Source organism: Hibiscus syriacus, unplaced genomic scaffold (assembly GCF_006381635.1).
Source record: "Hibiscus syriacus cultivar Baekdansim isolate YM2019G1 unplaced genomic scaffold, ASM638163v2 tig00110546_pilon, whole genome shotgun sequence".
Classification (NCBI taxonomy): Eukaryota; Viridiplantae; Streptophyta; class Magnoliopsida; order Malvales; family Malvaceae; genus Hibiscus; species Hibiscus syriacus.
This window is the reverse complement of record NW_024062773.1, coordinates 434,315-457,496: the sequence shown is the minus strand read 5'-3', so window position 1 is coordinate 457,496 and position 23,182 is coordinate 434,315. Positions and strand designations below refer to the sequence as shown.

The window sequence follows — 23,182 nt, the reverse complement described above, 5'->3', positions numbered from 1 at the left end:
TCGAATTCCATATTGAATTATGCATGCCAATATATAATCCACACCCACACACCATATAATATATTATATTGCAAATTACTACATATATCTTCAGCTCCAATCTTAATATATTTATAATAATATTTTTATATATAAAAGAGACGGCTAAACTCACGATATAATACACTCAAAATAAATAATTCACGATCTAATGCACTCCTTATATTATTTGCTGAAATAGGGCGAAATCAACAGTGTGGCCGTAGGTCGCCATGCCTTCCGGGCGACCTACTAGGTCACCATGTCTTCCTGGTCCGAGGCCATCCGATCGAGGCCATCCGAGAGCATCCGAGGCCATCCGAGAGCATCCGAGGCCATCCGAACTAGCTATGCGAGGGCATCCGAGGGTAAACGAGCGAGCTATGCGAGGGAATCCGAGGGAAGCTGAGCGAGGGTAGGTCGCCCGGAGGGCATGGCGACCTACAAGGTCGCCCGGAGGGCATGACGACCTATGTGTTGGGACGTGCATGTGCCATGTAACACGTTCATTCTCACGTTCATTCTCTCTGTTTGAGCAAGGGTAGGTCGCCCGGAGTGCATGACGACCTACGACCAACACTGTGAATTTCACCTTATTTGAGCAATTAATCTTGAGAGTGCATTAACTCGTGAATTAATTTCTTTCATAACATTATCTCGAAAATTTTGTCAAAAAATACTATCCAAACTGCACTGTGTCAATGAAAGACATATTAATAATAAGTATTTACGACCTAATAAAGCTCATAATTCACACCTATTAAAGGAAAAATAATAATTCAGAAAATGTCAGTCTTGTACTATAAAAAATAGTAATATATATACATATATTAAATAAAGTCCAAAAAGAGAAGCTGCAACTAGGTGAACCACTTGCAGCGTAATCTCTTCCTTTTTTCTTCTTGTTACAACTCCAACTCTTCCCAAACAAATCCTTCAAACTATTTCAAGCAGATCTGTTTCTTCTTTTGATCTTATAATTATTTCTCCTTTATATAATCAACTTTCCCTAGCGTTTATGTACCGCATTTATCGTATTTGAAGCCATGCCTTCTTCACTGCAGCTCCATCCACCCCTTGCCGCCACCATCGCCGGCTGCCGCCAGAAACAAACTCATCAACAACCTACCACCGCCGCCACGTTGAATAGGTTTTTCCCTCTTCCTTGCTGGATCTCGCTGCCCGACACGGTGGCGACATACCATATCCGCACCCTGGGGCCTAACCAATGTTGTTCGGCGGTTGTCCAAGCCATCGAAGCCCCTATTGAAACCGTTTGGTCAATAGTTCGTCGGTTTGATAACCCTCAAGCTTATAAGCAATTCCTCAAGAGCTGCCAAGTTATCGTCGGAGATGGCAACAACGTGGGTTCCCTCCGTGAGGTCCATGTGGTGTCCGGCCTCCCGGCGGCATCCAGCATGGAGAAGCTAGAGATCCTAGACGATGAACGCCATGTGCTTAGCTTTAGCATAGTTGGAGGTGATCATCGGTTGACCAATTACAAGTCTGTCACAACCCTACACGGTTCACCCGACGGTAACGGGACAGTGGTCTTCGAATCTTACGTTGTTGATATACCTGCCGGTAACGATAGAGAAGATACATGCAGTTTTGTGGATACAATTGTACGCTGCAACCTTCAATCTTTGGCTCGAGTGTCTGAAAATATAGCTAGAACAGAAGCATTACCAGCTCCATAATTACTTCAAAAAAAAGGGGTCTTGCTGACGATGAAGGTGACGGTACATCAGTGGCTCCAAATGTTAAGTATGTCTTCTTTTCTTTTTATCTTTTTTTTTAATTTCTGGCTCATTTCTTCGCCATTTTTCTGTTCATTTCTCTCTATGTATATGAGAAACATTTGCTTACAATTATTAGCAACTTCAATAATTTTATTGTTTGTGTTGTGTTTGTATGTATACGAGATACAGATTTTTCTTTTATCTGGGTAATAACAATACCCTTGATATTAAAGGCTTACCCCCGGTACTCGAATTTAAGCCCTCAATAAATAACAATAATTTTTTTTATGGAGATCACTTTGATTCGAGCCGATACAAAAGTTATGATTTACTTAAATAACACTTTTATATCCATCTATATTTATTCTCTGAGCAAACAAGATTAAATTTGAAGCCCACACAAGAAAAAAGCAAATAAAAACTCCTTTTCATACAATACATTTCAAAGAAAAATTAATAATAAAATATTTTTTATAAAATCATTCAAATAACAAATGTCGAATCTCTCATTTTAAAGTGCAAAAAGAGTGCAGGAGTAAATTTGATTAACCATGTAACTAATATATGCTCCCTGATTTTTAATTTGCTAAGTTGATGCAGCAGACAATGCAAGTGGATATAAATTTGCCAGTGGTTTTAGAGAAGATGATGCAAGTTGTATGGCAACTTGGTACGGAGGCTTTTAATGTTCAACATTATATTAGTGGTCTATGTAACAAATTAATTAAAACCCCACCCATTTTAATTCTTTTGACTCTCTACCGCTCAAACCTTAATTTAGTCTATTATTTAATTTTTAATTAAGGTCACTTCTTATTATTTAATTATTTATCACTACAACTGAACACGATTTGAAGATAATCAGGAAAATTCTTATAAAACATATTGAGACGTTAAATGTGATTGTTAAAGTGTTATTTTAGATGAAAACCGTGGTATAATTTTGGTAAACAAATCATATATTTTTTTATTAATTCGAGGTAAATATAAGATATTATCTGTTTAAAAATGACTAACTTTTTTACATGGAAGACTCAAACCTCTAATATTCATAATACTCAAATCTGAATTCTCAAAGAATCCGTAATCAGATGATTCTTATATATGGGGAGTAAAGTTAGCAAACCTTTTCCCCTTACCTTTCAATTAGATGTATTGTTGCAATCCGTCAGAGGAATCCAAGGTTGATTATAAAACACTGTTTTATTAGATTATATTATAACCCCGTTACAATGTTAAAGGTAGATTAATAAAAAAATTAATGTATAAAATTTAGTTAATAAATTGAATTTTTTTTAAATTAAGTGATCAAAATAAGAGTAAAATAATTACATAATAATTTGTGTACCTCAAGTCTTTACCCCATATTAAAATACGCATAAAAACAACACAAATATAATATAGATATATGAATATATAAAGATATATATAATATTAATAATATATAGATACCTATAAAATAATTTGAACATATAAATATATAATGAGTAAAATACATAAATGATTTTTCAATTATAAGGTGTTGTTTTGTTAAATCTTCGATTACTAAAAGTTATAAAATAATTTTCTAATTACATGTCATTATTTTATTGAATTCTCAAATTATTAAAAGTTATAAAATGATCACCTGGTTTTTCTTACATTCTCAATTTGTCCTTTTTCGTTAAGAAATTAGTGGCTATCTGAATTAGATGTTAACCTATTAATTGGAAATATGTTAAAATTTGATCATAGAATCACTTAAGCTATATTTTAGGGATCAACTCTCCATTTATATTATGTCATCGAGCAAGTACTTGAAACATTATATAATCGAGCATGTGTTTGAAAGAAACGACGGTGCCAGTAGACACCACAAAAATATTATCTTATCATATTTCAATTAGCATGTTAATGTAAAACTCATACAATTCTCAATTTTTTAACAAAAAAAGATGAGTTTAGAACATATACTTGAGGGTTTATTTTATAATTTTTAATAATTGGAGAACTCGGTAAAATAAAACCTTATACTTGAGGGGCTGTGTATGTACTTTACCCATATATAATTTGATATATCCAAATCAACATCCAGGGACGAGCCGCCCACCTGTATGCCACGGATATTATTAAATGAAAAACCCTCATTGATTATTTTTTTAAAATAGTCTTCATGTCAGATTAGTTAAAAAATAACTCTTAAATTATTTACGTATAAAATTTCGTGTTCTGTCAAAAGTAAAGTCAGATCTTATATTTTACGAAAAATGAGTTTTATATATTTATTATTGTTTTTATCCAATATTAAATGATTTTATCTTTAAAAGTTGATGGGTCTCACGTCTTATAAAACGTGAGATCCATTAAATTTGTTTTATAGAAAGTGAGATAGTCTTCCGTGAATTATTTAGGGTTATTTTCCTAACTAATCTGACACAGTTGTTGTTTTTAAAAAGGAGTAAAATATATAAATGGTCATTGAACTTTTTAGACGTTGGCATTTAGGTCTCATAACTTTTAAAACTTATAATACAGTCACCAAACATTTAGTTCGTTTGCAATATGGTCTCTGACGTAACGACCGTTTCACTACCGTTAGGGTATATTAAATAAATGGTTACTGAACTTTTCAGGCGCTTGCATTTAGGTCCCCTAACTTTTAAAACTTGCAACACAATCATCAATTGCATTTTAAACCCCATATTCCAAAATACTTCAATAACATTCTAAACCTTAAATTCCAAAAATACTTCAATTACATGCCCAACCCCAAATTCATAATTCATTCTCAAAATCTACCATACCAAATGAAACTTGAAGCAATAACCCTAAACCCTCAAAACATAACCCTAAACGCTAAATTTCCCCACCAATTAACCCAACATAATCAACAACATTTAGTTCATTTTGAGTCCATAACAATAAGTGATTATGTTGGGTTTAGGATTTAAAAGTTAGATTTAACCAACTATAAATGAACAATCCTCAATTCGATTCGAAAAAATTATTTTTTGACTTGAATTGATTCAAAAAATTTGATACAAATTGACTTTGAGTTTTAATTTCATAAACTCAACTTAAAAAAATTTCAAGTTAAAATCGAATTGTAAAATACAACTCGAATATCTCAAAATTTTTAGTAATTAGTGGATTAATTTTTAAGTTTGAGTCAAATCCCTTGACTTTGTATGATGTATATCATATATGGAAAAAATATGAAGAAATATATGTATTGTAAATGGTTAAAAATTATTTAAATTAGAATCAAATAATATTATAGTATTATAAATATTTATAATTAATTTAAACAGAAACTCGAAAATTCAATTCAATTCGACTTGATTTAAATTTTATAAACTCAAATTTTAAAAATTTCGAGTAAACTATTTTATAAACTGAACTGAATTAAAATCAAATAATATTATAATATGATAAATATTTATAATTAAATTTAAACAGAAACTTAAAAATTCAATTCAACTTAATTTACATTTTATAAACTCAAATCGAAAAAATTTCAAGTCAACTATTTTGTAAACTGAATTGAGTATTTATGTCCAGCATAACCCTAAACCCAACATAATCGCTTATAATTGGTTAAATTTTTTCGAAACGGTTATGTTTTGAGGGTTTAAGGTTACTGCTTCAAGTTCAGTTTGTTATGATAGATTTTGAAAATGGATTATGAATTTGGGGTTGAGTATGTAATTAAAGTATTTAGGAATTTGAGGTTTAAAATGTAATTAAAGTATTTTGGATTTTGGGGTTTAAAATGTAATTGATGATTGTGTTGTAAGTTTTAAAGTTGGGAGGACCTAAATGAAAGCGACTGAAAAGTTCAATGACCATTTATATAATTTATCCTAACGGCAGTGAAACGGTCTTTACGTCGGGACCATATTGCAAACAAACTAAATGTTTGGTGACTTTATTGCAAGTTTTAAAAGTTTATGGATCTAAATGTAAGTATCTGAAAAGTTTAGTGACCATTTGTATACTTTACCCAAAAAATAATTAACGAGGTTTTCATTTAATAATGCCCATGCCACGCTCCCCCACTCATCTGGACCGTACACGTTTCATCCCTCTCCCAGTTCTTATTTTCACTCTCTCCTACTCCTTCGACCCTCCACTGTTTGCAGATCTCTCGATTCCCATTTTCGTCAAAACTCAAAAGTTTCGGGTTTTTCTGAGCCATGTTGCTGAAAGCTGCTCCAGCATTTTCTTTGTTAAATCCTCAAGAGGGTCCACTGTTTTCCTCTCTTTCTTCATCTCAAGCCTCTCTTTTCCATTCCTTTTCTTCTTCGATTCATCGGCTTTCTTCTCCAGGAAATGGAATTGGGTATGTCGTAGTTTGTGCAACCAAAGGGGCCAACCACAAGCCGCTCACTGGTGTTGTTTTCGAACCCTTCAAGGAAGTGAAGAAGGAGCTTGATCTTGTACCCACCGCCCCTCAAGTTTCTCTGGCTCGCCAAAAGTTCACCGATGACTGTGAAGCTTCAATCAACGAAAAAATCAAGTGGGTCTTTCTTTTATAGTTTCTAAAGCCAACTCTGTATTTGGAAAAAAATGTATTTTCTGATGGTATCAGTTTTGAAATTCTTTGAAAACATACTTATTTTATTCTCTGACCTGCAAATTTGTGTGAGAAAAAATAGATTTTGTCTTCTTACTAATGTATAAAAACAATTCAATTCTTTTCTTTTGAAAAATAATTTTTGAATGATTTCCTGGATGTGTTGATTTGATTTTCTTTGTAAAGATGAATTTTGGCTTATTCTGATGGCTTTGGTGTGTATACGCTTTCTAATGTTTTGTGCATTTCTTTTGGAATGACAGTGTGGAATACAATGTTTCGTATGTATATCATGCTATGTTCGCCTACTTCGATAGGGACAACGTTGCACTCAAGGGTCTTGCCAAGTACTTCTTCTTGAAAAAGTTGAGTTTGTTGAGTATTTTTGGAACCCTCTTTTATGAGCTAACGTCAGACTTCCCCTTGCGAATAGGTTCTTCAAGGAATTGAGTTTAGAAGAAAGAGAGCATGCAGAGAAATTGATGGAATACCAGGTTCTTTTATCCATGGACTCACTTTCTTATTGTTGCTGTTCTTTTGTTATGCCATTGTTTCCTGATTTGGGTTGTTTATTATTTATCAGAATAAACGAGGTGGAAAAGTGAAGCTGCAGCCCATATTGATGCCCCTCTCTGAGTTTGATCATGCAGATAAAGGAGATGCATTTTATGGTAAGTTGATATTATTAGAGCCTGAGGCTTGTTTAGTAAAATGTACTTTGTATCTTATTCGGTTGCCTTCTTTTTCTACCGTCAGGTAAAATACATCCACATGAAAAATACAATGAGATATAGGTTAGATTCACGTTGTAGCTATGAAGTATGTTTGTAAATTGTATGCTTGGTGTGTTCGTAGTCCTTTATAAGGAATCTAGCCAAGGAAGAGATATTTCTTGAACATTCACTTTCTAACGTCCTGGAGCATTTTTAAATTTGTTATGTGATCATCCCATTATATTTCTTAATGTCGAACCGGATCGCATGATAATGTCATATTAGTCAAAAGTAGTAAAAATATACTTTAGATGTTAGCATATCATATGCGAATGAAGCCGATTGTGTTTAGTTCTTTGGTTCAGCAATGGAGCTTGCCTTGTCCCTGGAGAAACTAAAAAATGAAAAGCTCTTGAACCTGCATAGTGTAAGACTCTCTCTCTCAATCTCGATATATATATATATATATATATAATTCTTTTCTATCTTGTTCTCTGCATGTAGTTGTGAATTTTGATTTTAAAAGTGATAATAAGGTGATAGCACACATTTTTTTAACTAATATTTCAGGTTTTTATAAATAGGTAACTGTGCTGAACCATGACGTGCAGTTGACAGAATTTATCGAACGGGAATACTTAGCTGAGCAGGTATAATACAATTTTGGTGTCTATAAAATTTATTTTTACTAATGAATACTGAAATCAGGGATTTTGATTCCGTCGTGCTCTCTCTTTATAGGTGGAGGCCATCAAGAAAATATCAGAATATGTGGCTCAGTTAAGAAGAGTTGGAAAAGGACATGGTAAGAGTCTAAACTTCTTTGGTCTTTTTTTTTTTGCCTGAAAGCTGCTATTAACTCTAAATCCCCATGATTTCATCTTGTTCATCTATTTTTGTGCCTGATATGTGTGTCCTGTGTTTATTCAGGGGTGTGGAAGCTATTGCATGAGCAAGCTCCATTCCATATCAGAAGTTGTTTCTTTAAGGTGTTTGTTGAGTCATTTTGGTTGCAAGTTGTAGGTTGTATAAACTGTGTCGAGGTTTGGGTTGTAAGTAGTTCATAAGGGATATTTTAAATAGTCTTTTAATCAAAGTAGATTCATGGATTTCCTGTCTAAGGTATTATATTGCCTGCAGCATCAGTGCAATTCCAGAGAAGTCTGGCTTGAGATTTTTTCTACCTAATCAAAGGTAGGGGATGAACTTGAGGTTGTAACTTGTAAGTAAGAAACTAGGATTTTTCTTTTTCATCTCATGTAAGCGGATATCCAAAAAATTGATAATGAAACAAAATGGGTCAGTTCCATTCCAAAGAATGAAGGAAACAGAAAATAATCACACAAAAAATATATGTATACAGTTAATGAACTCCTCGGCTTGGCCAACTCTACGGCCCCCTACCACCACCCAAAAATCCCCTCTTCTTTAAGATAAATAGAAATACTACAAGACACATCGAACACTTCTGAAACATATTAAATGACATTATTCCAACTTCGTCGACAAGGGGAAAGTTCACTTTTGAAGACGCCTTAAGACTCACTAATTGAACTACAATGTCATTCTCCTTTACCTCTCAGTAACATGTATCCAACTAACCACTAAATTATGAATCAAACTTGATATTCGACCGACTTAATAGCTTCCCATTGGTGGCACGCCGTAAGATGGCATTGGTGGCATTCCCATTCCTCCCATGGGTTGCGGAGGTGCAAAACCACCTCCCATTCCCGGCATTGGCGGTGTAGGTAGTGCAAGTGGTAGTAACTGAGCATACATGTTCTGCAACACAATCCATTTTAATCGCTTAGAATATGTTGGAACTTGGATCTACATCTAGCCACTCCCGGCGGATGTAGAGAATCTATTTTCAAGAAAACAGTATGTTATGATTACCTGTTGTGCAATCACTTCCTTCTTTTCCTGCTCTTTAGCCTTAACTTCTTTTTTGAGCCTCAATCTTGTCCTTGATAAGTTCATCAACTTTCCCAGTATATTGACGGATGAACTGGAAAAACAGACTCAAATAAGGTTCCAACAATAGTCTCCAAATTAAGAAATATCTTCATGGCTAATAAAAGAATCATGGTAAAGTGAGGCAGTGCGCTAAAAAAACGTCTAGCTAATAAAGCCCCAATCAAATGAAATGATACTGCAAGAAATTACCTGCAACAGATATGGGAATGCGAAATCAATCATATTGTTAATCCAGGCTAGCTCAAGAACACCGTCTGGTCGAATCAAGTCATAACAGACAAAGAGGCATGATGCAAAGCTATCCTTCTTGCCCTGTGCAAAGAACATCAACATTGAAATTACGTCCATTTCAGTGAAGGTACCAGAGAGACCACCACAGAGCAAAAACAGCACACGTTAAAAGCTTCACTTCCATGTCCTACAACTGTGGTACGGTCATTGCCTACTATGATTTTATACTTAAAATTGCACCTTAAGGAACAAGTGGAAGAGAGCAAACTAATCTCATTAGAGGTACTGGTTGCACAAGATGTGAACTCTTACAGTTTATACCTCCAAAGATATAACCATATCACTATAAACCATTTATTACTCGGCATATATTTTTTTACATGTTCATGAATGACTTCTGTACCTGTTCAATGAAGTAAACAAGCAAATCCTCGGTCACCAGATTTTGAAGCTGTTTCCATCGCATCTTTGTAAATCTTGTCCTTCTTTGACAAGGAAATGGGCTGCTTCCATCTGCCCGCCTTTTTGTAAATATATGCAGCGACGCGCCTCATCTCAAGAAGCTCATGTTTCTCAATCTACTCGAGCAATTTAAAAACAGCATCAGAAAGCAACCTAACAACAAACAAGAATGTAAGAATAGTACTTCACCTTCTGTGCAAGGCCAATCTGATCAAAATTATCATGCAAATCAATAGATTCTCTTAATCTATCATAATCTTCTTCCTCAACATAAATCTCATTCAAAGACTCATTCACCGCTGACACATTGTTGCTCTGAACTGCAACCATATATGGCTTCACAAGACGCAGATGACCAGCCTGATATTCAAGAAGGAAATAATTGTCAAACTAAGTGAATTAAAATAAAAGTACAATAAGTTGGTGGTATTTATTTAAATATTTGATCGGCCAAAATTGAACCTTTCTCATAATGTCAACAACACAAGTGTGATCAACACGAAGTGCAAGCACATTTAGCATATCATTGATGAGATCAGGATGTTCTTGCAAGTAGAAGTGGACGGCCTTGTAATATAGCTCAACACTAGCAACTTTGACAATAATATCTAACTGCATGTGATCCCATGATTCAGGAGAGTGGTTCATCACAGTAGTTGCAGCATTATCAAACTCGTCATATTGGATGTATAAATAGGTAAGTTCCTTCCAATGCTATTGCTCATCACAAGCTCTTATCAGCTTGGGAATATTGAGACGAGTAGAGAACAATTTAATGTGCTCCATGAGCTTCTCAGGGCGATATCTGGCATAAAGAACGCCCAACTCGGTGAAAATACCCATGTGTGCACGTTCCAATCCTAAACCACTCTCCATGAGAGAGATCAACTCATTGAAGCATCCTCTATTTTGATAGTATTCACTAACTTCTTCCAGGTCATCCACCTACAGAATCAATAAACACAATGTCAAATCGGCATGAACAAATGACCTCCAACAAACATGAGAGAAGAAGAGGAACTGAATATGCACACGTATGAACCACTTTGCTGTACCCAAAAATTGTAACTCAACTTGAAAGCAAATTTACCTGTACAATAATGTTAAGACCACATATCTGTGCCAGTCGGAATGCTTCTGCATCAACACAAGAAAAGCAAACCTCCTTCAATGTCTTGGCATTGTTGGCTTTTCGTTCCGCGACAACAGCACCCTGGAATTGTTTAAGGCTCACCAGAGTAAAAGCAACTTAGCCCAGTTATATATAAATGCAAACATTATTTTTGCAGCTTCACAAAGGGCTTCATCAAATAAGCGATCACCGACATTTTGAAGATCAGCAACGATTGGCATGAGAATAAATTCTTCAATTTCACACAATCTAACAATCTTTGCATAGGCATAAATGAGCTCACTGTCCACCTTGGGCTCTTTAACCTTCTTCCTAACCATCAGAAGGTACCTCACCAGATCAGGGTAGACATCAGCTTCCTCAGACGCTCGGATAACATCAAGGAACTGAGTAACATCATATGCACGAATAAATGATTCAATTGCATCACTCACCAGCCCCTCCCTCAGCTGTGCCTTAGCCACCTGACTCCAAACGGCATCTTCTTCAACTCGTAATGCATATTCCACAGCCCAGTCGATACTTCTAATGTTATCCAACAATACACTGACAACCTGAACATTTAAGTTAAACTTTTTGAAAATTGCAAAAGCTTCTTCGTATAGTTGGGCCTAATCGGCCACTTCTCCCACTGCAGGTCCATCAAAATTATCTAGCCTATTGATATAGTCCATAACTCTAGGCGGATCTGCCTTAATAGCTGTCAAAATAAGAAGATTTTGCAGATTAAATTTCCCACTGAATGCAGAGTTTTGGACTACAATCTTCTCAAGAAGCTCAATCAGTTCATGGGGCAGGTCAGCCGTCATGAAAGCTTTAACAGCTGCAGAGACTTGTTCTGAACTTTTGCTTTCTGGCAAAGCAGAGACACAACCTGATCAATTAGCTGTCTTCTGTATTCATTTCCGGATTTAGAACCTTCTCCCAAAGATCACCATCCATCCTCTCAACAACATACCTGAGATCAAAGGGTGATATACAGATAAGCCCCTTTAAAACAAAGATCCAAATACATTATAATAAATAAACTAAATAATTACATACCTTGCCTGCAATTTGAATAACGAATTCTTATTTGTGACATTGATGAGTTCAACATCACATTTTCCTCTTCGGTAACCCACAACTGCGAGGGTGGGATCACGTTTCTATCATTTCTTACCAACAACCCCAGAATCATAGTAAGGGTTGGTTATGAGGAAGTTCTCTGGATTGTTATTGCTGTAAATGATGATTTTACCCAGAGCATTGTGGACATGCACATCTTGACTTCCCCCACTTACAAGATGCTCCAAGAACCATGTAAGTAAACGAAGTCGATTTCTGGAAACCACATTCTGAAAATGAGAATCACATGGTAATGATGGGAAGAAACAAGGATGGAAGATGAAGAACAATTCACCTCTTCTCACATTCCTCCACGAGGGGCTCAACTGGAAGCAAAGAACGGACTGAGAGAATGAGACCCTTTATAAAATCTTCAGGTCATTCATCATCTAGCAATTGCCCCACTACTAAAGGTGCATTCCCAGGGTTCACCTATCAAAAGAAGCAAATAAGTTCTCGATAACTTGAGTTTAAATGGAAGCTTGGCCTCCATCAAGAAGTTTTATCTTTTCAGGGTCATAAAAGTTTGATTCCCTAGTCACGTGCTCAACTTCCTTTATTTGTCTAGTTTTAACAGCTGCTTCAATGTGCTTGTAGTGAATATCAGGGTCCTCACTATCCCATAGTCGGAAGTAAACATCATATTTAGTACCTAACAGAAATATTTGCTGTCATGCTGTGAGCAACCGAACAGAGGAACTTTAGTGTTTACTTAGCTTACCTTGAGCTTAAATAAGAGCCCAGGAAAAAGTACAATCCTTCATATGACTTAAATTGCTCAAAAAGTTTTATACAGGCATCAACACCCAACTGCTCACAATACTCCTTGGCAACCTGCAAAGACACATAACTTATCCTTCGGTGTTTCCTAAGCAGTACTAGCATATACCATTATACAACATCTTTTACCTGAACAATTATTTGAAGGTTGGCAGAAGGTCTTTCATGCACTCCAAAGCCCATTCTCGTGAAAGTGTACCAAAAAACTCAACAAGTGACTGAAAACAGTATTATTAAAAAAATGTCGGGTGGTTCCACAGTCTCCAATTTTACCAAGAGATAAAGACGGTGGACAACATGCATCTGAGGCTCAATAGCATGAGTATTCACAATGACACGTTTAATATCTGCCAACTCGGTGTAATGCTGCAAAAATTTGTTACAGGTAATCAAGGAGATATTATTAATACAGTGCAGAAAGTCGCACATAATGCAACAAGTATTAGCCTTAATAAGAATATAAGATAATTACCTGCAGGGCCCGCACATAGAGACCAGCTTTCTCACAAAGTTGTGCAATTCGGGGACGATCATAATGACTAAACATGCCATTTGCTAAAATGGCATCAGCAACATTTGGAAAGGTCACTAAATTTATTTCCAAAACCTACATCAGAAAAGAATGTTATCAAACTATTTATACTGCTTCCAGAGGAAAACAAATTAAAAAAAACACCTAAATTAAATTAGCTTAAATAGCACGTTAAAGAAATAAACTTCGTCTGTAGAAAAGCATGCTCTGGCAGGTTTAGCTTCAAAACATCTAATAGAAATGAAGTAGCCTCCCGTATCAAGTTTCTCTAGAAACAAGAGGCAGATATCCAAAGAAAAGAATCTCATATATTATGTAAAGAAGTGTTTTTCAGCAACCAATTCCATAGGCAGCAGACCTGAAGAAAAAGATCAGTAATGGTGTTGTAATCAACCGGACAACCTCCCTCCATTTGAGACATCATTAATGCAAAATTACAAGCTCCGTGAAAGTAAAAAAGGTATAACTCGCCTCCATCTCAAAACATGGAAATAACAGAGATCCAATCCCATAAAAAATGTCTATGATATTATCAATGATTGATCGGCAAACAATAAATAATCTTCTAATTTTATCAGAATATTCATAAAATTGACTTAGAAAGGCTTTAATAAAGAGATTTGAACAGATTAATCCATTGTTCCAATGAATCGACATGCTCCAACACCTCGAATACTAAAGACTACAGAAAATAGAAACAAAACTGTAGATCTATACGAAGAATTGTTTGCAGAAGGAACAATTAGTCAGGACTGTACCCAACCTGAGAAAAGAGTTTATTCATGAATAGTTAATGAATATAGGATGGAAAAATATCACACATCATCACAACAAAAAGTGTCAATTTAAAAAATTGAGCCAAATCACCTGCTTTGAGTAAATCAAGATTTTGTCACTCTCTCTACGTTCAGCAAAAGCTGCTACAACTTTTGGGGTTGCCCTAGCTTTAATATATATTTTCAGCGCAAGATCATTATCCACTGTCTACAAAATAAGCAGGGCAGCAATAAGAATTAGGCAAATACAGAACAATAAAATTAGTCCTACTTTTTTGAAGTTGAAATTCAGATAAGAAATCAAGTATGATACTAACAGAATATAATTCCAATGAGTTCAAATCAAACCTTCACAAGGTCTCCAAGTTCCTCACTACAATTTATCTTCAGCTAACCAGTTTTCCAGAAGATTCTTCTTGTTTTGGTTTACCAAAAGCCGAGATAATTCCAATGACTCGAATGCATTGAGCTTCCCTCTTGTTAAAAGCGTACCAAAGTACTGCAACAGTGGTGGAGTTTGCCCAGCTTGAACAGGAACACTGCAGTTTTTGGGTAAAGGATCTGCCTCAGAAAAAATCAAAACAAATAATACAACCAATACCTGTATGACTAAGAGAAGAAAAAAATAGACCTGAAACTTGGCAACCGTATCAGGCGTACGAAGGATCCCTTGTGGAGACTCTGCGGCAAGCTCAGCAGCTTCTTTATACTTTGTCTGAGCAAACAATTCTTGAAAACGTTGGACAACCTGAGATATCCAAAACCAAAGAGTCAACATCCTAGCATACAAAAAAAAGAACACATTAATAAAAAATAGAGATCTGAATAAAACAACAGATATAATGAAAAACTTGTATGAAATATTACTGTTAAGAACAGGCAGCATCAGGATGTCAGACTTAGTCTACACATGCAATGCCAAAGGAAAGAACACAGCCAAAAAAACAGACACCAAGGTAAATAAAAAAAGCCTGTCAACAATCCCTGATTTGCAAGATTGAAGAATTGCAGCAAAGTTAATGAAATTCAAATCCAGAAATTTACCAAAAAAGTCTGTCACAGTTAAAAAAGATTTTTCCTTAAGATATCATTATCGGGCAACTAAATTCTACAGTTTATTTGCAGTATCAGGCTCTTACTTCTCAGTTATCCTCCCGATGCAAGGATTCTCACACCATATAAATTTACAAAAAATCAATCCACTTACCAAATTCTCTTCACCAGGAAGGTTTCCCCTTTTATCAAGATTGACAGCAAGCTCCAAATTGTTCAACTGAAGCAGAAAACAACCAGAATAAGTTGTAGGCCAATATGTCTCGCCTTAGAGATGCTAGAAAACAAAACGATAAAGGCACAACACATACTTGACCGCTTACAAATGGCACTATTGTTGCTTCATTTACAGTAGCCAACAACACCTGGCCTCGCCTATTGATGTCATAAAACCCACCCTGTGCTGAAGCTTCAGAGGTTAGAAATATCGGATCTGGACTAATTCTGTTTCTGTATACAGCAGATGCAGTCTCTAGATCATAAACAAACAGCAGCCCGAGCTTGGTGATAACGTAAATCAAGCCATATTTGTGGGACATCTGCCATTTAACATATACTTGTCTTATTGTCGGAACCACAATAAACAAATTAAAAGAAAATAAATCAAGATCTAGGATATTATTTACCTGCATCGCGACTGGAAAATCATCTTGAAAATCTGGTGGAAAAAATAGATCGGCCTGTTTCTTTGGAAGTGATGGCTTACCTGCCAAATTCGAAGATTAAAAATATAATAGACTGAAGGAAAAACGGAATAATTATATAGCTTCTATATTGATGCATAGACAATTCTTAAACATGACTCCATCAAAAATTCTAACTGAAAATAATCTTGACCATGATCTAGAGCTTAAATACATAAAATTCAAGAATTTCTGAGTTACCAAACAAATATTCCAGAAGTAGAGTCACAGCTAACTGAACTTCCCAAAATTCAAAATACTTTCTGATTGGGAAATGGCAAACAATTTTCTTTCCTAAATTTACTTTTCCAATTTTAATATTTAGTTAAAAGACATTCAATTTCCCATCTTAAATAACAATGAGATGGCAAAAGTGTAACAGACGGCCTGGCAAACTTACCTGGCTGAGCACCAAGCTGAATTACGTGCAACTTTGATGTAATCTGGACAGCATTAAAAGTCTTGGTGGCAAATGAAATAAGAATAGAAGAATTCTCATTTCCAGGAACCTGCTCAACATAAACAAGCATATACGATAAGGACCTTATTGAATCAGAGTCTATATAGTAAAGTACAGGAAATACACTTACCTTAAATTGAGCAAATGAAGCAGCATGTGCTTCAAGAGCTTGACTACACTGCAGGTCAACAGAAAAAAGTTGCATGTTCCCCTTAACCAATTGTGGCCTCTAAAAGAGACAAGCAAGATACACAATTCAAAATTAGAACCATATAGCAGAAGCAGAATGATTTTCTAAACAGAATTTCTTAACCAATAATTGATTATGCGAGGAACAATTGTAACAAAACGGATGAAAAAATTAAAGGAGACAAAATTAATAAGTAAAGATATTGAATTTCCTTTTCCATTAATGACTTTCATCACAGGAATTACAAGCTCTTCATGACTTGCATTTCAAGCATATTTCTTTTTGTCTTGTAGGACACGAATTGAAGCAACATCAGATATAGGAAGAAACTAACAATCACTCGGCAGCGCTGACAAAAGCTTCTGGAAAACTTAGCAAACAGGTGCAACTGTGCAAGTACACCCAACCAATCTGTCAATAAAAAGCTATGTTGCTTGGACTCTTCACCCTTTTTTTTCTTTAAGTATTCATGTCAAATGCATACACGTGGATATTTGGATATGACGCTTCAAATACATGCAAACTTAAAAAATTGAATAAACTCATTATGGTCAATACCCGTATAAGTCCTTCACTCCCAAGTCTGAGTAACATAGATAAAAAGTATTTACATAAAATTGTTAACTACAGCAAACATGGTAGTTCACAAAGTTATAAGTCAGGTCCTACCTGTTAATACGCACCAATACCATTTCTACATTCTAGGAGGCAAAAAGCAAGTAACAGATCAACAAGCAAAATGAGCCTATGTGTCAAATCGAGCAAGATTCTTCTGCATAAGTATTCCACGAAATATAAAAACTCTGATACACGAGTAAGTTATTGATCAACCAGAGTCTAACGGTCTAACCTAGCAATATAAAAGAAGTGGCAGTTAAAAACATTTTGGTATAATTACACAATTGGTCCACGTTGCTTATATATTCTTTCAATTTGTTTCTCATTTTAATAAATTAAAATAATAACGCGTGTCACTCTAGTTGAAAGAAAATAAACCAACACTAAAAGGGGACTGGAGGGATTCGAACAAAAAACCAAGTAAATCTATTAAATTAAAAAAATTAGTCCTCCAATCAAATGATGACACATGTTATTGTTATAATTTATTAAAATGATGATCAAATTGAAAGAATATATAAGTAACATGTACAATTGTATAATTATACCAAAATGCTTTTAACTTCCATGTCAATTGTTTTGTTAACTGTTAACGGTGGGTGGCTCGATTGAAACATTTAGATAGTTGGATAGTATGTTTGATCAAATTAAAATATTGATGGTTAAAATAATTTTTGATCGAGTTGAGTGGTCATTCGTGTAGTTTACCCAAAAATAAACAGAAGCTTTAGAGCCTGAAAGGCTGAAATTGCAAGTACTTGCTTGCAATCAAGCTCTGGGGGCTCACTCAATGGCCTGTTGGGTTTTAACGGAATGTGGCCTAATCAAATCATCCCTAATATTGGGTTCCAAGCTAATAGTTTCGGTTCGGAGTTATGCGAGAGGCGTAGGAGGGCTTACAAGCATTTGATTGTGAATACGGATGGATCAATGACATCCACCATGATATTGGAACTCGTTATACAATGCATCTTCTATTCTTCTTCTTACAAATCCCAGCCGCAAATATGGTGCTTTCATTGTCTGAAACAACACACTCAGCGTGGTCTTGTGGGGCGGAAGATGATCATTATGCCAATGTGTAAACGTGGAAAGAAAGCGCATTTTGCATTACCCTTTTTGTCACATTTAACTTTTAGAAAAAAAGAAAGTAAATCATTGAATATGCTGGAGACCATCCTACTCCTTCAGGGTGCGGTTTGACAAGATATTTGAAAGCTGCTACAGTTTGACCTAAAGGATTCATCATACTCTTTCAGATACTTGTAGAACAAGGTACTTGAATTACAAGGTAAATGTAAGAAATGGTTACTTCATACAAGGCAGGATCATATATCTAAAAACATCCACAAGTAATCAAACCAAGCCAAAAAAAAATACAAAAAGGGGTCCTTTTTGGTGGTCCCTTTTTGGTGGTGAAGAATAGATGTACCACACTAACACTTCACTACAGATTGATTATACATGGTAGAATACACGACCTAGCGACCTGGAACTGGAAGACGAGAAGATTGCCCCAAAAATCATGGGATTATGAAGCTATACTTATATTAATTGAGAATAATTTTAGGGGGAACACAAACTCCTAGTCCTAGTGTTTGCTCCTCAGAAGGGAGGCCCTCACAGGGAACAAGTTTCACGACGGTGTGAGCGTTGAGGTTGTTCTTTTTCTCAACTTCCGTGAATGCCTTGCTAAGAACTTGTTCCACCCAATCCCTAATCACCATCTTCTCATCAGATAAATATGCAACTGCCACTAGTTGTTTCATGGCTTTCGACTCTATCTCTAACAAACACTCTGCGTCTATCAACTTGCGGAAATTCTGGTTTATGTTGTCCCGTACTTCCTCTGCGAGTGCATCGAAATCAAATGGCTTGAATACCACATTTTTTATAGATTGATCAAAGAAATCCCGCAACCAACGCATGGGGCTCTCATCGACACAGTCTTTGTCGACAATGGCGTCATCAGTTTCATGCAATTCATTGTTTTCAGCAGGAATGTTCAAATCTAGATTCAAAGGTGATGTTCGGTTGACCCGTTTATTAATTTCCATCTCATGCTGCTCCAGAGTTTCATGGGAGCCAATCAGCTTTCTTTTATTCAAAAACCCCTGCTTAGAGGTGCTATTCCTTGTAATTATTTTGTCATCATGCTTGATCACTATCTGCAGTGGCCGACCCTTGGCTCTCAATATTTTATCCTCGGAATAGTTAGATGCTTGTTTTTTATGACAAACAACTTGATTTTCCTTGGTTAATGTTGAAGTCGTCACGAATATCGCATTGCTTGTGCTGACTTCTCTTCCTCGTGAGTCCGAAAACTTACCGATTCGGATAGCTTGGGACAAGCAGCTCTGAACCTGAACATCAGCTTTATCTACATTTTCAAGGAAGACAACAGACAAGGGCTTTCTGCTCAACTCTTCAGCAATATAGTCAACCACAGTCTTCCCTCGGAACCTTAAATCATTATTCACTTCCTGGGAATTGAAGATCAACTGCATACTGGTCGCCGCCCCATCTTGGGAACTTAGATCAATGCAGATGAAATTTTCTCCGCTTCCATATATTATGTCTGCGAGTGCAAGGGCAATTTTCCTTTTGCCACATTTATCAGGTCCAGAGAAATTCAACCAAATATCACCTCTTCGACTGGCTCCATGACATTTTCCATTTCTTGCACAGCGGTCGGCTACAGTTTGGCAAATAACACTTGCAGCTTCAGGTTGCCATCCAACTCTTTCGGTGACAGCTTTAAAAAGCGTCTTGAAATTGCTTAGGTGAAGCTTTCCACCAAAGTCAGGGGAGGAAGAGGATGAGAACTGAGATGGATGGCTAGAGACAGTCCCATTAATAGCATCAAAATTTTCAGGGAGGCAACCTGGATGGTCTCGGTTTGAAGGATTCATCAATGTATTGCCCGAGAAACCCGAACATAAACCCAACCCTAAATCAGTTTTCACAGAAACCACAGATGTAGATGACGCTTGAGTAGTATCACCCACACTTGAATTGGACAAACTGCAAGGGGATATGGGTTCAATTGCTTTGCAAACATCTCCCTTGGAAGGTTTTCCCCCTAGTTTGGGCAGGAAACTTCCATTTTCAGCCTTGGATACTACAGGTGAAGGATTGTTTGATAGTGATGTAGACATGTTTTGAAAATCAAGAGGCGAGCATGAAGTTGCATTTATGCAATTATTTTCACCATCCAGTGCATTTCTGCTGTCGTCGCTACCATGACTGTGAACATTTTCCTTCTTGTCTTGGATGAAATGAAAGTCAAGAACAGTTGGGAATGGAGGATTTTCTCGAAAAGTGTTCGACTCGGGGCCTGGATGAGTGCGATGAAGGCGCTGGCAAATATTGTCCCACTTCTTCTGCAGTCCTGCTACCATAGTGTTCAATAACTGCCCATCTTTGGCCTGCACTAAAGCGAGACAAACTTGTTTTCACGTAAATTTCATAAATTATCCAAAATAAACTGATTTTTTATCGACAGCGTTGAAACGTAACACGCAATCCAATTATTTTAAAACCAGTATAAGCAGTAAAGGTCATCTGGTATATGTTATATAATTGGGAACGGAAGAAATACGAGCACACGAAGCATAAACTAACAGACACACACCTTTGAGTCTGATCCCTTGGTCGCACCAACCTCCGTCATCTGCAACCAAGCAGGCAAAGTAGATCGGCACTGATCCGCCACGGAAACATTAAATCCTCCCTTGGAAATGGCATTTACTTCTTGCTCACACCTCTCGTTGCATAGATGACAGCGGGGTACATATGAGCTTCTTATGGACCCCTTCGACTCGGAAGGTATAGAGAAGAACCCACCAAATAGAACAAATGACTCCATCAAGCTGTACTTGATATAAACTACGAGATCAGGGTTGGATTTAATACCAAGATGGTAAGAATAAATTACACATGGAAACAAATAAAAGTGATTCATCCAATAAACATGCCACGCCAATATAAAAGATATAAAATACAATATCCATGAAAATTGATAATTTATTTATATACCTGGACTTTGAGTAAGGCTGAACCAATGAATTCTTAACAGAAGTGATGGGCAAAATCTGCAAATCCCAATCTTTTTCAACGGAAGGAAACCTAGTTAAGAATTTCAAATATGTCCGGTAACTCGTTGCAGCTCCCAACAACCAGACTTTACCTCCATGAAACTGTAATAACCTCGTTAACTGTCCAACTACATAACTAACTCCATCTTCCTCATCGACAAACTTGTCATCATTAGCGTCTTCTTCGTCTTTTTCACTCTTGCCACTAACAAAGATTTTCAAATCTCCATAGTTCACCACCACCCCGGATCCGGATCCGGATCCTTCCATTTGCCGACCCATTTCTTCAAATTTTGAATCCGTCTCCCCTTTAGTAAAACCTTCATTAATGCACTGCAAGATACAATTTTGGATGCAAATTATGTTTAACCCCGGAATTTCTTTAGACAGAAACCGTTTGTTTTTTCTCCAAAGATTCCGTAAAACTCGCGAGTGCATAATTTGCACATACACCGACAAGTAGCGGATTCCTCCCTCGCGTCAAAATTTCTCCTATTCTCCTACAGTTTTCTTCTCCTCCGTAAAACGATGCAAAACCCGGGAACGGGAAATTGAATCCCCGATGACCTGGGATCCGGGTGTTTTCGTGAGCCGAATCTGTTTCTTCTAGATTGCAAAGAAAAACCGGTGGTCCACTAGGTCGGGAGCATCTTAAGAGACTAGGGAGGGGGCGGATGATTGCCAGCTTGATTTCGGAGCTCCGAAAACCCGCCTCGCCGAAGACCCGACTCACAATTGGGTCGTCGAGGATGGATAAAATCAAGTATTGGAGTTCCACTTTGACGCATGAGATATTATTGGAAGGAATTTGCAGCGACATATCGCGATAAAGGTGGAAATTTTCGGGCTGCCTTCGCTGGTTCGCCTGAGACCGCTTTATCGCGGCCATGAGCGAGTTAGAGACGGGCGGGTCGTTGCTGAGTTGACTCGAGGGGACTCGGTCCAGTGACACGCTAAGGCAAAGCTCCAACGCCTTGAATTGGAGGCGAGGGGAGTAAGCCGCGTTACGGGCACGGGCACAGGCGTCGCGTAGTGGGGAAGAAGGGAGAGATAGAAGAGCGGAAACGACATGGAGCGACGTCGTTTGCGCGTGTCCCCTTCGTCGCGCGACTCTCACCGCCTCGTCTAGCACGTGAGCTGCCTCAGGCGTTAAGCATTGCCGCCCTACACTTACCGACGTAGGCATCGCCGGATATCATAAAAACAAAAGCTTTTCTTAAAATTTAAAACTAAAAAAATATATATGTTTATTCGTTTATCAGAACTACAAGAGAGTGATTTTTATAAGAGAAAATAACTTTGATTAAAAATGTTTTATAATATACAATTTTAATTAATTTTTTTTAGATTTGTTAAAATGATCAACTAAATCGTAATGCGATCGATAATTCATAACACGATCTCCGGTATCGTAAATCAGTTTTCAGATTCGCAACGCGAACTTTGACTATCAATTGCGATAGTCAAAGTTCGCGTTGCGAATCTGGAAACTGATTTACGATAGTCGAAGTTCGCATTGCGATTTATTCTAAATTCGTTGCGATTTATTCCAAATTCGTTGCGATAGTCGAAGCTCGCGTTACGATAGTCGAAGTTCGTGTTGCGATTTATTCTAAATTCGTTGCGATAGTCTAAAATCGCAACGACTGGTGGTATTGCATTTATTTATTAAGAATTTTCTCTAAAAAGATAGTATTCGCGCGGACGTGTCGAAGACACGTATTACTACGACCACGAATTTGGAATAAATCGCAACGAATTTGTAATAAATCGCAACGCGAACTTCGACTATCGCAACGAATTTGAAAAATCGCAACGCGAACTTGGACTATCGCAACGAATTTGGAATAAATCGCAACGCGAACTTCGACTATCGCAACGAACTTGGAATAAATCGCAACGCGAACTTCGACTATTGCAATGCGAACTTGGACTATCGCAACGAATTTGGAATAAATCGCAACGCGAACTTCGACTATCACAACGAATTTAGAAAATCGCAACGCGAACTTCGACTATCGCAACGTGAATTTGGACTATCGCAATGCGAATA

The 23,182-nt window shown here is 36.7% G+C and overlaps 3 protein-coding genes and 1 pseudogene across 3 annotated transcripts; 2 read left to right on the top strand and 2 right to left on the bottom strand.

The window, feature by feature from the left end:
- Nucleotides 1-887: 887 nt before the first annotated feature.
- LOC120130334 (abscisic acid receptor PYL4-like) lies at nt 888-1,765 on the top strand. Its single transcript, XM_039147590.1, has one exon. It carries the CDS (start codon nt 1,065-1,067, stop codon nt 1,716-1,718), a length of 654 nt encoding a protein of 217 aa, XP_039003521.1. The 5' UTR covers nt 888-1,064; the 3' UTR covers nt 1,719-1,765.
- Nucleotides 1,766-5,865: 4,100 nt separating this feature from the next.
- On the top strand, nt 5,866-8,260 carry LOC120130360 (ferritin-3, chloroplastic-like). The gene is made up of 8 exons (XM_039147611.1): nt 5,866-6,258; nt 6,579-6,662; nt 6,749-6,809; nt 6,899-6,986; nt 7,394-7,455; nt 7,613-7,678; nt 7,770-7,833; nt 7,959-8,260. The coding sequence occupies exons 1-8, from the start codon at nt 5,936-5,938 to the stop codon at nt 8,093-8,095; spliced, it is 885 nt and encodes a 294-aa protein (XP_039003542.1). The 5' UTR covers nt 5,866-5,935; the 3' UTR covers nt 8,096-8,260.
- Nucleotides 8,261-8,408: 148 nt separating this feature from the next.
- LOC120130361 lies at nt 8,409-16,447 on the bottom strand (annotated as a pseudogene).
- A 1,872-nt stretch (nt 16,448-18,319) lies between these two features.
- LOC120130359 (protein SMAX1-LIKE 8-like) lies at nt 18,320-22,352 on the bottom strand. Its single transcript, XM_039147610.1, is given in 4 exon segments — nt 18,320-20,460; nt 20,667-20,904; nt 21,071-21,526; nt 21,528-22,352. Coding segments are annotated over 4 exon segments (3,360 nt in total). The 5' UTR covers nt 22,316-22,352; the 3' UTR covers nt 18,320-18,582.
- Nucleotides 22,353-23,182: the final 830 nt, after the last annotated feature.